This window comes from Thamnophis sirtalis, unplaced genomic scaffold, assembly GCF_051295495.1.
Source record: "Thamnophis sirtalis isolate CommonGarterSnake01/CBP01778 unplaced genomic scaffold, rThaSir2_p1.2 scaffold_1, whole genome shotgun sequence".
NCBI classification, from domain to species: Eukaryota; Metazoa; Chordata; class Lepidosauria; order Squamata; family Natricidae; genus Thamnophis; species Thamnophis sirtalis.
In genome coordinates, this window is record NW_028261381.1 from 137,336,153 (window position 1) to 137,354,102 (window position 17,950).

Sequence of the window (17,950 nt, forward strand, 5' to 3'; positions counted from 1 at the left end):
GCTATCACGTCTCCCCTAGTCCTTCTTTTCATTAAACTAGACATACCCAGTTCCTGCATCAGTTCTTCATATGTGTTAGCCTACAGTCCCCTAATCATCTTTGTTGCTCTTCTCTGGAATATTCTCTAATATTCCTCATATTCCTTCTTCTTCCTATTTTCCCTACAAGAACTCTGTGAGGTGAATTTGACTGAGAGAGACTGACTGAATGAAGTCACTCAGCCAGTTTTTTTATGCTCCGATCCTTAAACTGAGATAGAACTGCAGGAGAAACTCCCAAACTGTATATTCACATGAAGTAGTGCTATTCCATCCAGAACTAAAGATCAAATCATTGGATCCAGGAAGGCCTAAAATCCACAGCCACCTAGTTTTGCTGAAGTTGGCCTGGAGCCTATTGTTGCCTATCAAGTCCCCTAGACACTGAGAAAATATCTGAACAACATCACTTGTAACTCCAGGGAGGGATATATAAATAAGTATCCTTAGCATACTGATGAGATATCACCCCCTGCGAAAGATGAACTCACCCAGTTTCTTCATGTAGATGTTAAACAGGAGCAGGGAATATTAAAACCCTGAGCAACTTTTTAAAAAAAGAAGCTTTGGACTAGATCTTCCCTTCCCCACCCACATAACACCAACTGGAACTGGAACTGACCTACAGGAAGGAGAAGAACCACCCTAACACTCTTCCCCACTTTTAATATCATGAACTGTCCAGAAGAATAGCATTATGAATGATATCAGAAACCACTAAGATTCCATTTATTATTATATGATTATGCATTTATACCTCCTTGTCTTTACAATGTTTGTTTGTTCAATTTATATTGCTGCCTATTTCAGCTTGATTACTCTGGGCAACTAACAACGTTAAAAATTATAAAAAACAGAAAGACATGTCTCCCTCCCTCCAAATGCACATAAAGCAACAGCCCATAAAACAGCAGCCGAGATCCATCCATAACAATTAACATAGCCAATGTACAGGCTCAACCCCACCTCCTGGCGCCCATGTCCAGTGATGCTTAAATTTTACACCAGATGTATCAGCAGAACAAGAATCGGTAATTAGCAAATTTAGCCAAACCAATCTTGAGGGACTCTTTCTGGAGAATTTTAGCACTAATTTATTTATTTATGAAATGTAGGCATTACTTCTGTCCATCTGGACTACAGTCGGTTTCCAATGGATGCCTACAACTTGTTGATGTATGATTGCTGTTGAACTTCCTTTGCTGCGGAGCATTGTGATTGAAATTCTGAGAAGGATCCAGAAATTTCTGATGCCTTTCGGTCTCCAAAAGAGTGGCATAAATTGATCCCTTGGTGCTGTTGCTTGCTCTTCCAATGATAGAGGCTAGCAGTCTGGGACATCTTTTAGCATTTATCTATCGACTATCCCAGAGGGAAAGTTCCATTTCCCCCTGAAACATCCTCCAGAAGTTCATTCAAGGTACTGGCTGGGAAATTCCTGAGTATCAGCCATGAGATGAATCAGCTTGGACAGCCACTGCCTTGCACCTTCCAAGTGAAAACTAAAAGCTTTGTTAGGGTGGAAAATTTCATAACATGTGCATTGTGCATTTTGCAGAGGCATGGAAATGTTCTGACATAATTATGATTATTGGTGTTATTATTACAGAGCCTGCTGGAGCCATTTTCAAAATTGCTGAGCTTTGTCATTCAGAATGCCATCTTTACCCTGGCTTATTTGATTGAACTGTGTGGCTTATGTCACCGAGCTTTCACAAAGGTAATTCAATTGTAGCTGTTCTAAAATTCTTTAGGGAGAGATGAAACATTACCTTGTTATGCTTTCCAGCAAAACAGTGATTTAGGCAAATCTGTTTTATTTTTTAAATGAAAAATGCTATAATCCTCTAGTTAGGAGTAGGGTTATACATGAAAGATTTACAACAATTATTTTAAACGATTTGGCAAATTTAAGTTGACTTCCTTGTTTTCAGATTTAAGATGACTCACTAAGAGAGAAAAGGAATCCATTGAATGGGCTTGCATCAGGGGTGAAATGCTACAGGTTCAGACCAGTTCGCCCAAACCAGTAGTAAGAAAATGCTACCAGTTTGGGCAAACTGGTATTTCCGATGATCAGCTGTGATTTATATTCGCTAGAATCGTGGGATTTCCTGCTTTCTAGCTAACCTAAATCGCGTGGCACAGCGAACTCTCTCCTTCGCTATTCTACTAACCTTTGCAGGCGTGCTCAGTAGCAGGCTCCACCCACCTGCCTGGATGTCATCATTTCATTTTTGATGCTCTGCGCATGTGTGGAAGGTCCTGCGCATGCACTGAGGTGGCGTGTGCATGGAGGTGGCTCGTGTGCTCACATTTGTGAACTGGTAGCAAAGGTAATTTGATTTCACCCCTGGCTTGCATCCTGTTAAATAACTATCAGCATGTGGCAATAGCAGCAAGAGCTGCATATCATATGACAGACTACTATGAATCTGGGATAAAAGTATCGTGATCCGATGTTAATCCTGGCAAAGAGTGATATATACTCTTCTTTGGACAAAAAATACTATCTGAAGTATTTCCAATGTAGAGGCTTTGTAGATTTTGTCCTACTCTTAATTTGCACTTGGCACCAATTTTAATGGGAAGCAGATGATAATGAAACATCACAAGAGTCCATAATGCATCCAATCAACTGAAAAATAGCATGGTGTAGTGGTTAAAATAGCAGTTGAACAGGCCAAGTTCAATTTGACATACCCAACATTGCTCTTGCTCAGTTATGAGCTAGTAAAAATGAACAAACTCTAGCGAAAGACTTCTTTTTAAGAACACACACATCCTTATTTGTTTGTTCAGTAGTTAAAGACCACAAAAGGTTGGGTTATAATCAATTTCCCAAGGCAGGATATCTTTTAGTAAAGTCTTTCATTTTTGTTACAAAGCAGAGAGGAACATCTGAACTATTTTATGACAGTTAAACATTTTGCCCGTTTAGCTCTGTATTTTTTTTAAATCAATTTGGCAGCTATTCTCTAGATGTCAAGAAGAAAGAAGCAGTCCCGTCCTCCCCAGGCATCATGAACTATGTGCAATTTGTTTAAGTAGAGATACATTCTAACACTTCCAAATATAAGGCATTTCCTCTTTTTGATGCTCATTTTATGAGCAAAATAAAAAGGCCGGCATCCATGCATAATAAGTATTTTTATTTAAGATAGGATGGCCTTTTTCATAGCACTGTCTGGAATGCTACCCTTTCACACAAGGGCATCAAAGTAGGCTAAGAGTTGCCTGTGCCCTCAGGCTGCAGTTGCCAAACAATGTTTCAGAGCTCTGTTTTGGAGCTTTTCTAATAACCCTTACAGTGTTTCTCAACCTTGTCAACTTGAAGATGTCTGGACTTCAACTCCCAGAATTCCCCAGCCAGTGAATGCTGGCTGGGGAATTCTGGGAGTTGAAGTCCAGACATCTTCAAGTTGACAAGGTTGAGAAACACTGCCTTAGAACATTCATATTCAATTCTCTCTTACTGAGTGCAGACATTGGATTGAAAGCTTGCAGAAGGTTTGCCTACTATTTTATCCTGCAAAGGTTCTGACCTTCTGTTTAGCTTTGAATTTTGATATCCTAATTTCACTTCCGCTACTTGATTTAATATGGATTGTCATGTTACACCCCGCCCTCCCCCAAAGTGGTAAAGAATTGGAAAATTATGTCCCGATAAAAAAAGGAACACCAAAAATACGATCATATTGTTTGGAAGGCATATTTATGCATCAGCATTTGATTTTTTTTAAAAAAAATAATCTAATAGTGTTTCAATATGGATAATGTGATATTTCAAAACAAATTAAAAACCATGTTTCTTTTTTATATTTCACTTCTATTTAAAGAGAATTCCAATTAACTAATAACTAAAAGTATAATTAAAAATACAATCTGCAGATGACTGCAGGTCTTTTTACCTTTCAAGTTACAGTAGTCCAAATCTCTCTGGTCTTTATTTAACCATCCTTCCTCCTAAAATTTAAAAGGTTTGAATTTTAGAATTGGAATGGATTGCATAAAATACATTTATGGTAATGATGAATGAATGAATTTAATTCATTTTGTTGAATATGATGTTTGGTGACTCTCTAAATAGAGTATCTGTAGGAACGGCCCGTTTCATCACAGTCACTCACTTCGATTTCAGGGTGGGGGGCTGCCTACTATTTCCAGTGTTTGCAAGTAGAAAAATAATGAAAATCTAGTAAATACTCATATCTGTCAACTGCAGAGACCGTGTGTGTGTGTGTGTGTGTGTAGCAGTAAAGTGAGTCAGTTTCAATAGGTGGGGAAGCCCACCTTTTTCTATGTACCAGGAGACATTGCTCAATGAGCAGAACAAGAGATGACATGACTGCAATTCTCTGTACGACATGTTCTTCACTTGTGGAATGTAAATCCTTTGGCTTACAGGAGATTGGAGCTTTGGAATGTGGACACACCCACGCCCACAGGTGTACACACACACACACACACACACACACACACACACACACAAAACATAGAGATAGAAATAGAGACAATGATGATAGGAATAGATACACAAATGCATGTGTGCAATGCATGTGCATACACAGAAACACTCAGAAAAAAAATTAGACTATTATAGATTTCCCTGGGAGGGTTTGCTTTACAGACTTTGCTAAAGAAGCCCTTATGCTCTCTCTTCCTATATTATTTTGCTTTCAGTTAGTTTCTTTTCTTTTTCTTATTTCTTTTCTTTTTAATCCCATGTCCATTTCCCCCCACAATCCACTCTTGGTGCCATGAAGTGTGGTGGATCCCATCTTCAGAGCATCTCATTGCCCTTCACTAATTTTGTCATTTTTTTTATTAAAACAACAACAAGCAGATTCAGCGTGCTTTTTGATTCATTCCTTTTCCATGTCTCTGTATGAAAAGATTTATGCTTGTAAAAAAGCACTTTCTCTACGCTGATGCTCACTAGTCACTATTCCCATTTATTTTGTGCCTCAGTAGAGCCTCATTACTTTTTCTGTGCTCTCTTGTCTCATTCTTAACCATCCATTTATGTCATATAACAAAATATTTTCCCCTGGATCACATTCATTCAGAATGTTGCATACTTTCCCTCAAATTCATCCCTGGCTCTTCCATAATTTGTTTTCACTGGACTGAATCATGCAATTGTCAATATCCCATGGATTTCTACTTTTATAGAAGCCTACAATAATCTATATGTCACCAATTTATATTTTCTGACATACTTTTAATGGACATACTTTCCATTCATAATTAAATCTCTACCTTCACTTTCAAGAATACGTTCACTGACTGTGCCATTCATTCATCCATTTTCATCAATTCATCCATCCATCCATCCATCAAAGGATCTATCACAGCTTTTCTGTTTCTCTTAGTTTCCCAGACACACAACCTAACTATTTTTTTCTGTCTTTCATTCTGCTCATTAATCTGCGTTCTTTGCCATTTTTCCCTCTTGCATTCTATGGTATCCACTTCTATATGCCACACTGCCGCAGTTGCCACCAGAAGTGTCCATATATATTGATCTTCACCATAATGGCTTGAATCAACTGAGTATTTGATTCAGCTGTGGAGGCGCAGTGGTTAGAATGCAGTATTGCAGGCTAACCCTGTCAACTGACAACAGTTCGATCTTGATCAGCTCAAGGTTGACTCAGCCTTCCATCATCCTGAAGGTAATGAGAAGTAAAATGAGGACCCAGATTGCTGGGGGTAATATGTTGACTTTGTAAAAATCACTCAGAGAGAGCTTTAGAGCACTATGAAGCAGTGTGCAAGTCTAAATACTATTGCCAAGTGCTGTTAAATACTAGTTAGTAAAATAGAGTGAGTATATCTGTGCAACTTGAAGCATTCCCTACTGTATAGACATACCTATTAGTTTTGGCACACTTTGGCCAGTGTGCTGCAAATGCAACCAAAAGGTTTATAGGAAACTACCTTGCAGGTCAAAATACTGTTGGATGTATTACAATGTAGGTATGATTCTCAGGATCCACACACACACACCCAATTCTGCTTTGACTTAATACCTTCATTCATATTCTATAGTTGAGATCCTATATTCTAAACTCCTCTACAATGGTGTTTTCACTCAAGGAAATGAGAGGCTGTTTCTATCTGTAGCTCATCTGTCCTCCTTCCTTACATTTGATCTGGACACTTGTAGGACTTTTTGAATAGAATAGCAGTTCTATTTTAGCAGATCCAATTAGATCTCATAGATTGGGCCTCCTCCGAATTCCATCTGCCAGCCAATGCCGGCTGGCAACTACAAGGAGGAGGGCCTTTTCAGTAGTAGCTCCGACCCTTTGGAACAAGCTCCCCGTGGAGATTCGTACTCTCACCACCGTCCAGGCCTTCCACATAGCCCTTAAGACCTGGCTAGCCCGTCAGGCCTGGGGACAAAGATAGCCGCCCCTCCCGAATGATGAATGAATGTTGCTCATTATTTTTACTTTATGTGTGTCTACGTCATTGTTTGTATTCCCCTTTCCTGATTTTATGTGAGCCGCCCTGAGTCCCCTCAGGGAAAAGGGCGGCCTATAAATGTTAATAAACTCTTAACTCTTAGTTGTCACAGAAGTAAAAGAGAGAGAGGGGGGGAAATAGAGGATGTTCAGTATCCAAACATTTGCATAGGGTATATGCAAACTAGTACATAAATATGCATATATACACATCAGTGGCGGGATTCAAATAATTTAACAACCGGTTCTCTGCCCTAATGGCCATCTGGGTAGGCAGGGCTCAGTGGTCACTTGACTGGGTGGGTGTGGCCAACTTAACGTCACTCCCGTTGATGGGTGCTTCGCTTTAGAGCTCTTACAATGTAATCAGGGTTAACCGGAGAGACAGTTGCTGTAAACAGGTCAACAAAGATGAGGCTAGAAACAACACCAGAATGTTTCCTTCCTGCCTTCCTTACAGGATTAGCCCTGTAAAGTGTGGAAAAACAAAATAAGATTTCTTTCAACAACCGGTTCTCCGAACTGCCTGGAAAGTTACCAACCGGTTCTCCTGAATAGGTGCGAACCAGCTGAATCCCACCACTGATACACATCCATTCAGACTGCAGATATGTGACAGAGAGTAGCAAAAGTCAGGTGCCACAGTCCAGTAGTAGATGATCTAAAGGAGACCATTACATTAAAATTTGCAAACACCTTATTATACATAGGCATGTTTAAAGAGCATTCATCAGTAAGGAAAATCATCTGCCATTAAGAAGAGTTTAGAAGAAAATGGCTACCAGTTCAAACATTTAATGTAATTTATGTAACAAATTGTCCATGACTCCTGATTTTGGGTACACCTTGTATATGCAGGAAGATATGGGTAGAAATAACTGTGCATACCCACCCCACCCTCATCCCCACCCACCCACCCCACACCCCTGTGATACTAAAAATATAATAAACACTAATTTCCTTTATTTTAGGAAAGGGATAAGTTCTACTTATCCCGCAGTGTCATCTTAGAGTTACTGCAAGCTTTGAAGTTAAAGTCGCCTTTGCCAGACACCAATCTGCTGCTGTTGGTCCAGGTACAACCAAATATTGTAATAGTTTTCCAGTGAAAATGTTTGTCCTTTTTCTCTTCACTGTTTGAAAGGTTTGAGGTAGGATTTTAAAAAAATTGCTGCACTATTGAAGTACCGTTACATGCTGTCATCCATCCTACTAAATTGTGCCACTTGAGGCAGCCAAATTCACCTTTCTGCAAAATACTTCATGCTGTGAAGTATTTCATCTTTGTGTCAGTTCAAGTCTGTTATATTTATGGCTATATGTCCACTGTATTTCCTTATCCTGTTATATTTGTTCTTGGTGATCTCTCATGTTTTAAATTCTCAGCTGGAACAAATACCGAGCAATTTGCAAATGGGATGCTCTCCAAGGACAATATAATAAAACTTTCCATTTAGAGTTCTTTATAATCACTTTGTAATTAAAACATCCATGATGTTCCTAACTCCAGCTACTCTGATTTGCGTAATAGAAGAGGAAAATATTAATGAAGTGCAAGTAATGGTTGAAAATATATTTTGCAAAGTAGACAAGAAATGAAGACAGCTTTTAAATCTTATCTTTCCCCATGCAGTTAGTTTATTTATGTAAAAATAAAGTAACATCGAAGAGTGAACATTTCTAGTGCAGTAGAAGAAGCTGAATGTGATCGCTGTGAGCCCAGAATCTCTCATTACTATGGAACAGTATTGAATTGAAATTTAAGAATATTATTTCCTGGATTAAAATAACTATTGGGTTCAGAGGTATTTTATGAGAAGAGTACTCCACTCCTCTACTCACAATAGAATTCCCTATGCCACCAGGCTTGAAATTTTGGGCTTGGTCAATCTGGAATTGCGCTGCCTGTGGTTCGATCTAAGCACGGTACACAAAATTGTCTGCTACAACCTCTTGCTTGTCAACAACTTCTTCAGCTTCAACCATAATAATACACGGGCAAACAATCAATGCAAACTCAAGGTAAACCACTTCAAAGTCGACTGCAGAAAATAGGACTTCAGCAACAGAATGGTCAACGCTTGGAATGCTCTACCCAACTCCATTGTTACAGCCTCAAACCCTCACAGCTTCAATCTCAAACTGTTTACAGTGGACCCACTCCATTCTTAAGAGGTCCGTTAATGGGGGGTGCATACACGCACCTACACAGTGCCTACCGTCCCCATTTATCTGTATTTACTTCCTCTGTTCATGTTTATGTTAATACCTTTACTTGTTATCTTGTACATGTTTGACAAACAAATGAATAATAAATAAATAAACAAACAAAGTATTATGTGGTTGAGGCACTACTCAATTTGGCAGGTACAGAACCATAACTCCCCTTCATCTTTTTTCCCAAGCTGACTGTACTAGCAGAAATAAAAATTATTTGATTTGTAAATCAAATCTGCATTATTCTTAAAGACATAAATCTAGACATGCATCTAATAAATACTGAAATATTCCACAATTATACTTTATTTATATCTTTTTGCCCAACTTGTATTGTTTAGAAGCTACTGTCAAGGAGTCTAATGTAAATGGTTCTAGGATTTTTAAAACTATTTTCTTCTTTAGGAATTTTTTAAAAAGCACAGGTTCCTCATATATTTTACAAATAGGGTCAAAATTGCTCTTAGATATAATAATATTCTTTGATAGCTTATTACTAACCTTAACTATCACTATATCTTTTTATTCTTGATGAATGTATTTTATTCTCCTTATGTACACTAAGAACATATGCACCAAAGACAAATTCCTTGTGTGTCTAATCACACTTGGCCAATAAAGTATTCTATTCTATTCTATTCTATTCTATTCTATTCTATTCTATTCTATTCTATTCTACTCTACTCTACTCTACTCTACTCTACTCTACTCTACTCTACTCTACTCTACTCTACTCTACTCTACTCTATAAGAAGTGGTAGTGTAGAACAGTAGAATTGACCTAATTGAAAATCTGAAAATGTGAACACAGATTGTATCCCCAAATTCTGCGGCTACATATCAAATGGTATAAGTTTTCTTCAAAAAGTGGATAATCTAAATAGAAAAAAGCTCCATTCCAAAAGATTAACGGAGAACTCTTCATGTTTGGTAAACAAGACCCTGCTCATCTCAACAGTTCTTCTTTGAGGTTAAAGGATTCACATTACAAGGGCTGAAGTGGAAGAACACAGCAGATGTCACTTATTCAAGTCAAATTGTTTTACATTTTTATATACAGCCACCTGGCAGGGGCTGACCTCTAACGCAGAGTGACTGCTCTGGCAATCACTGGCACTTAACCATGTCAAAATGACAATCAGCTGAAACAGAAGTGACCAGGCTGGCCCATGGCAAAATGCCGAGCTCTGCAAATTTGCTCCTAGGGTCACCCATCATTCCTCATGATTGACAGGCTCTTTCCCCCCCTATTTGAAGCACCTGGCTTATACATATTCTTATCTTAAGTTATTCTATCTCAGAAACAGGGATGCATTCAAAACAAATGATATTGGCAAGTAGGTTTTCCTATGCTGGAACTACACTAGAAGGAAGTTTAGCATGGTCCAAAGAGGTAACAGAATATTCCAGCATTCTTCAAAACGGTTGGTTCTTGGACTGACCAGTTTCGCATACAGAGGAATACGGGAGGCATGGAAAAGAGAACTAGAACTCAGCTTTACACCATGAATTCACATCCATACCAATGAAAAACTATATTTTTATTGATTAGTTAATATTAACAAAAATACCAACATATTTATATAAAATTTAACACAAGTATCTATTTTTTGCTTTTTAGGAAAAGCTGGAAAGATTTAGATAATTGCTAAGGATATTCTATTAAAAACAAAAACTTGCTTTGTGTGATGTGTTCTTCTGTTGTAATTGTTCTAAGGCAGGGGTCAAGCTTGATTTCATTGAGGGCTGCATCAGGGTTATATTTGACTTCCAGGGGTTGGGGTGGGCGTGGCCAGCTCAATGTTACTTGTGTCGGGGGTGCCTATGGCAGCCTGAGTGCTCCGCCAGCTCCTGAGCTCCGTTTTCAGCTGCCATGGCCTCCTGCAACCCCCTGCCAGTGAAAATGGAACTCGGGAGGGCCACATGCTGCCCTCTCAAGCTCCATTTTCGCTGGCAGGAGGCCATGGCAGCTGAAAACGGAGCTCAGGAGCCCGTTTAATTGGCAGAAACCCTGCAAGTTGGTCCTTCTCAGCTTCCAGGGTGGCCCTGCGGGCCAGATCTAAGTACCTTGCGGGCCGGATCCAGCCCCCAGACCTTGAGTTTCACACCCCTGAGTGTGACTGTGCATCACGCCATGGGCCATCTTGGTTCCTTCCTTCAGATGGTTCTTGTTCTGGTATAGTAAAGTGCTGGACCACTCATTCTGCAGTAGACCACTGACAGGTGGTTGTAATTTAAAATGTAAAACACTTTTCCTTGAATAAGTGACATCTGTTCAGTTATTTTATTCTATGAATTCTTGGCTCCAAGGAAAGAAGATGGAAATCAGTAGGATCTTCTTTACCAAGTATGAACAGCCCTCAATACATTTTTGAGATGTACTTTGAGTACATTTTTGAGTTTTTTAGATTGACACATTTATTGAAGAAAACATATACTGTTTTGTATGAAGACAAAGCAGTGCAATTGTACAGAATGTTGGGTTATGATCTGTATTCACAAGTCAAGATTTACAATCAGTTCAAATCTACCGTCTTGCAGTATTAACTCTAAGCAGTATGAATGTCCCTCAGAATACAGCCAAGAGTTATTAAACATAGAAACACAATGTATTCTAGACAAAAAGAGATGGAAATGGCACTCTTATAATGGCAAAAAGAATGGAAGAGCGTGCATCTCTATTAATTTTGCAATAGACTTAATCACCCCCCAGCAAGTTTTTTATTAAGAAGACTCAAGTTCATTAAATATTAGGCTATTGATAGTTGTTGGTTGTTTACTACTTAATCACAGGTAGCATACTTAAATACCAATTGCTAAGAAGCAACTATTCACCCTACCCACTCTTCTATTGTTTACGAGCTTCCTGAATATATTTATTGTGAGGCATAAAATGTTGGCTTAGCAAAGCTTCTCTTAGGTTCTTTGTTCTTAATTTGTACATTTTTAAAAAGAAACTTTAAATTCAAAGAGTACCATCTATCTTCTTTCTTGTCAGATGAGCTCTTGAGGAAAGATGGACTATAAATCAAATAAGTAAATTGGCAAGGTGACCAGTCTTGCCAATTTTCTGTTATCGATTCACAACATTATACTAAAGGTTACGTATTGTGTCTTGGTAAATAAAAGCATGTGGAGGAAAATTCTTATTTATAAGTGAGCTTCCCAAATTAAAGAAGGGAGGAAGAGACCCTGTAAGTAAATATGACTAAGTTTAGGATAAGGAAGTTGATTTTCCCAAGAAAGCTTTTCATGCTTCTATATGAAGATGTGAACCAAAAATGCTGATCATAATATCTCTCCAGTATTTCAAAGTTATATCTTTTCTCACTTTGCTAATGGTCAAGAGAAAGATTAATGTCAAATTGAAAAACATTATAGAAAGTCATCTAGGCCAAACTGGTGATGGTGGTAAAATCAATCCATTTCTACAGCATAGCTGGCTAGATACCATCCAAACTCCTCCTATCTAATATTTATTTATTTCTTTTGTAATTTTTGTAATTTAAAACTCTTTATTTGAGTGCCACTATCTGCTGCAACAAAAACCAAAAGTGGTGTACTATTTATGTGACAGCATACTCTTCAACAGTTTAAAAATGGCTATCATAATTTCCTAATTATCTCTTCTTAGTGCTAATTATACACATCTCATTCTATCTTTCTGTAACCGTCACATTCTCCAGATCTTTCATCATATGTAATGTCTTTCCCCAGTACTTTCTAGTGTATCATTGTTTTTCTACCAGATCTGTACTTTACTTTCTAGTGCAGACTTCCCCAACATGATGCCTTCCAGACATTTAGCAACAGTTAACAATGAAAAAGTAGCAAGACAGAGGATGCCAAGTTAGACTTAATACAACTTTAACAGATTAACAGAGTTGGAAGGGACCTTATAGGTCATCTAGTCCAGCCACCCACTCAAGCAGGAGATCCTACACCATTTCTGACAAATGGCAGTCCAATCTCTTCTTGGAAGTCTCAATTGATGAAGCTCTCACATCTTCCGAAGGCAAGCTGTTCCATTGGTTGGTTGTTCTCACTGTCAGAAAGTTCCTCCTTATTTCTAGGTTGAATCTCTCCTTGGTCAGTTTCCATCCATTATTCCTTGTCTGGCCCTCAGGTGCCTTGGAAAATAGCTTGATCTCCTCCTCTCTGTGGCAGCCCCTCAAATATTGGAACACTGCTATCATGTCTCCCCTGGTCCTTCTCTTCACTAGACTAGCCATGCCCAGTTCCTATAACCGTTCTTCATAAGTTTTAGTCTCCAGTCCCCTAATCATCCTGGTTGCTGTTCTCTGCACTTTTTCTAGAGTCTCAACATCTTTTTTATACTGTGGTGACCAAAACTGGATGCAGTACTCCAGGTGTGGTCTTACTAGGGCTTTATAGAGTTGTATTAGTACCTCACTTGAACTTAATTGTAGGTTCCACCACAAATGCGCGCACAACAAAAGCGCGCCTGACTAAACCGCGGTGTCTAAAGCGCGGTAACAAAACCGCGTGACGAATGAGTGACTAATTAGCCCTAAACCGCGCCGACAGAAGCGCGCCGACAGAAGCGCGCTGTAATGTAACCCTAAACCTAAACCTAAACCTAACCCTAACCCTAACCCTAAACCTAACCCTAAACCTAACCCTAAACCTAACCCTAAACCTAACCCTAAACCTAACTGTAAATCTTATCTTAAATTAAATTGTGCTTCTGTCGGCGCGCTGTTGTTGACGCGCTGTTGTCGGCGCGCTTTTGACATCGCGGTTTTAGTGCCGCGGTGTTGTCGGCGTGCTTATGACGTTTGCGCTTTTGTCGGGTCACATAATTGTATACCTCTGTTAATGCAATTTAGGATTGCATTGGCTTTTTTGGCTGCCTCTGTACACTGCCGGCTCATATTTATCTGGTTGTCCACTAAGACTCCAAGATCCCTCTCACAGTCACTGTCATTAAGCCTGGTTTCACCCAGTTTATATGTGTACTTTTGGTTTTTCTTACCTAAGTGTAGGAAATTTTGACATATACTCTCACCCTAATTTTGATGTACACCCGCACCCTAATGTCCTACCTATTTCAGAATTGAACCTCTGGATGCTATTTCACTGCTAGAATTTTTTTCTCTTTTCTCAAATGTGCACTGAATGGTCTCCTGGGCCACTGCTCACCCACCTATCTCTGAAGCCTTTGTCAACTTTTATCGCAAGCAACAGATTTCCAGGAAGAAGCACAGCTCACATTCATCTCTTTTTTGCTCAATTGTTGTGTGGATTTCCTTCATATCTCTAGCATTAAATCTGTTGCCTGTGATGTCTCGGTGCCTTGGAAGCAGTTGATATGGGCAGTGATGAGGCACATTGGAAATACGTATGAAGCATTTGTCTGCTTCTTTTCCTTATGATGTCAGGCAGAACTCTACCTGCTTCCTGAAAGAAGAGCGATACCATTAGGAAAACTGTTAATAGCAAAGGAGATTGCTTTTTTACAGCAGCATGGTAGGTGTCACCTGTTCACATTTAAATGAAAAAGATTTTGTTTAATTACTGACTCATGACAAGGCAAAAAAAAAGGAGCAAATATGTGCTTCAGTGATATTGTACATGTACTCATTGAGAAAAATTACAATTCTTCCATCTTTGTCCATTCACAAAATAGTTGTTCGCACTGGCAAATGTTTATCGTCACTGCCAGCATCATTCCGAAATATCATAGTATTAATTAATAGCATGTTCCAGCAACATTTACTTCTACACATATTTTAGGGCAATTATACCTTAAAAATCTTATTGAAGTTTCTGTCAGAAAACCAATAAATTTCATACAATTCTTCCTCTTTCCATGTGTTCGGTATTATTCAGTTTGCACTCCTCTTGTTCTGAAAAAGACAACAAATAGATACGTGAACCCAAGGACCATTAGAAAAACCAGTCAGTTTAGACAGCAAATATTGAGCATACTGGGAGGAAAATACTTCCAGCCCTTTGGCATCATTCTTTTCTTCTTCTTCTTTTCATTCTTTTCTGATGCCCAGAAACTTTTAAGCAGTTCATTGTTTATATGACTGCTACAGTGGGTGTATCTAAGTGGAATATGGGGGCGCCACGTTCCCCTTTTTGCTTCAGGCATAAAATGTCTCAGGTTTGGATAGATTTCAATATTCTGCATCTGTTTAGCAGGCAGGGAACTTTTGTGAAATGTTTATATACTGCATTAGCACAACAGATCCATCTTTGAAGAAATGTCTTAATTACTGCATTGTATAGATTTAGAATATGAGAGAAAGAGAAATCCTCTTCTACAATCTCTTTTCTCCTCTTTGTGGAATATTTGTTAATACTAAGCAACTTGCACCCTGTTGGGTCACCATTCCAGAGATATTTCCTTACCTAAAGAGAAGCAGAATGACCATGGATGGGCAAAAAAGCAGTGGAAATGGGAATAACTTCCAAAACCTACCTACCTACCTACCTACCTACCTTCCTTCCTTCCTTCCCTCCCTCCCTCCCTCCCTCCCCCCCATCTCATTTTGTCATTACTTCCCTTCCCTTCCCAGCAGGCAGAAAAATGACTGCTGTTGTGTGGGAGAAGGAATGACGGATTCTGAGATTGGCTGGGAAATTGGCACAGAGTGTTGAAACTGAACGTCATATGGCTGCAACAGCAGTGGAGCAGCAATCCATAGCATTAAAGCAGTCACAACTTCCCTAAATTTCATAACTTTGGGAATCATAGATCCCAGATTTTGGACACATTCTGTAAGTTAGCCTATTTGAGGTGTCTCAGTTCAAAATTGTTGCCTTGTGGAAGCCCTGTTCTATCCAGGTAAAGATCACAACAATTAAGAGTTTTAGTAGTATATAGATTGTCCCCAATAATACAATGTTACTTCTCATTTGAATAAGTATAGAAAAACATCAGTAAGGAAAACACATGAAAATAGATAAGACATTTTAAATATTTTGCTCTGAAATGAAAACCTATGTTGCTAACAACTATAATTCAAAATGGCACCGGGATTAGATCCCTGTGTAATGGGGCTGAATGAAAAATGTTAAATTTGTGGATGTGGAGCTGGGAATACAGTAATGCATGGTAATTTTTATATAGTATGAATCTGAATAAGTGACATCATTCCCATTCAGAGTTCAGCCATTTTGTTCTGCAGATTTAACCGCAAATATCAGCAAGATGAGACCTTACTGATAACTGCATTTTGCCTTTTATTTCTCATTAGTTTGTTTGCGCAGATGCTGGGACAAAGCTGGCCGAATCAATGATCTTAAACAAGCAAATGATTGCTTCTCTCCCTGGAGTAAGTATTTAAAATCCCCATTTTTCTGCGCTCTGGTTTTTATACAGAGCCAGATATAGATGTTACATTTTTCCCTCTGCGGCAGTCATTGAAAATTTACCAGTTAGTATACTGGATTACATCCATGGAATAAATTTGACAAAAATGTAGCTTGCTAATTAGCATTACAATTTTAGCCTGATTATTTATTGTTTAGCTTTTGCCAAAGGTGTTAAGTTTATGGCTTAAAGAATCCCCAGTTATTTCAATAAGCACCGGTGATTGTTTTAACCTGATGAAGTAGAAATCTATTTGTGTTCATATCATGGCTCTCCTTTTAAGTACAGTATGTGTTGCAGAAGAGCATGGATTTCCCCAACTGATACTCTTCAGTTCTGGTGGAACTACCACTTCTAGAATCTCCAGTCAATTTGCAGCCATGGAAGTGCTGGCCTGAGGAATTCTGACAATGAGATTAGGGAGAATCAATTTGCAAAAGGAAATGCCAAACCTTTTCAAAGTTCCGCAATTCAAATGACAAATATTATTTTCCAAGTGATGTGATCTTTGCGTTGTGCTGAAGTGAAGCATCTGGTAGAAAGGTAGCAATGTAATAGAATATGCTTGTTCTAATTGTAATCAATTGTATTTGGTACAATATAGCAAAACAATGCAATAAAGAAGAACAGGCATAGAATAATTTGTATTCAAGGGGTCAGTGCCCAATTTTTTTTAGCATCAAATTGTTCAGCCTGACAGAAGCAGCGTATGGAATTCTTCATCCAAACTGACTGGAAAATGGAGAATCGTTTGACAGGACTCTCAGAGACCTTATTTTTACTGTTTGTTGTTCTGTCAAGTAAACTGATAGGCAGAACAGCGGAGAAGACAAAAAGTGGTGTCATTCACCTTCATGTAGATTTTATATTTTATACAGAGAAGTGAGAAGCACTTGGGTCAGTCATTAAAATACAACAGTGGAAGTCCTATTGTTGCTTCGTTATTTTCCGTTTCCAACTTTCAACAGCTAATCTCCAGTGATTTTGTAAATTGAAAGTGCTGCTAGGTATAATTGCATGCCCACCATATACTAATTATGTTGAATTATTGCAAAATTTATTAGGTCCCTTCTGACTTGGTTTCCCCCCCCCCTACTTCCAACTTTCTTATTAAAAATATAATACAGGGGGGCCTCGGGTTACAACAGCTCTGTTAGTGACCATTGAGAATTGCAATGCCACTGAATAAATGATACTTATACTAATACTAATGACTGATCCTTGGCATTCACCTATCACTCCCCAGTAATGTGATTGTAATTTCTTATGTTTCCTGCTGATTTTTCACGAATAAAGTCAATGGGGAATCTGGTAGAAAGTCGGAAGTGCAATCATGTGAGGTTCTTGCTTCATATCCTTCATGGTCCTCATTTAATAATGGCAATTGGGATGGCTGGAACTGCTGTCATGCATTTTACTTTATGAGCATGTCATTTACATAACGCAAGGCTAATGGTATCTTGATTTTATTCTTACTATACAGTCAGTGGAACTATTTAGTGATCTATGAATTATTCTTAAGTGAGCAATATTCCCCTTAAGACTAATCAGATATTATACATATTTATAACCCTTAACTTATTTATTTATAAAAATTTATAGGCTCCCCATCTTTCCTCAAGGTAACTGGGGAAGACTTGCAGTCGAGCTTATTGGTTCTTTGTGTAGCTCCATTCTTTTTAGGTGCAAAAGACCAAGGCCACACATTAAGTTTTAATTAAGATTTAAAATGGTTTATTGCTCCTGCTTATCCACAGGAATCTAGTCAACTAGTTAGCACTAGCTAAGGATTAATGGAATTCAAGAAAAGTCAGACTTGGTCTGTTTGTGGCAATGTAGAGACTCTGGGCTGATTACTCTTTTGACTCCACTTCAC

General features: G+C 38.6%; 1 protein-coding gene across 7 annotated transcripts in view; it reads left to right on the forward strand.

The window, feature by feature from the left end:
* The window catches only part of UNC79 (unc-79 subunit of NALCN channel complex), a 135,871-nt gene that overhangs the window by 99,799 nt on the left and 18,122 nt on the right, over positions 1-17,950 (forward strand). For all 7 annotated transcript variants that reach the window (XM_087725792.1, XM_087725805.1, XM_087725819.1 and 4 more), the window contains 3 exons: positions 1,649-1,759; positions 7,484-7,588; positions 15,959-16,036. In XM_087725792.1, the coding sequence (XP_087581918.1) occupies positions 1,649-1,759; positions 7,484-7,588; positions 15,959-16,036 (294 nt within the window). The remainder of the gene's footprint in view (positions 1-1,648; positions 1,760-7,483; positions 7,589-15,958; positions 16,037-17,950) is intronic.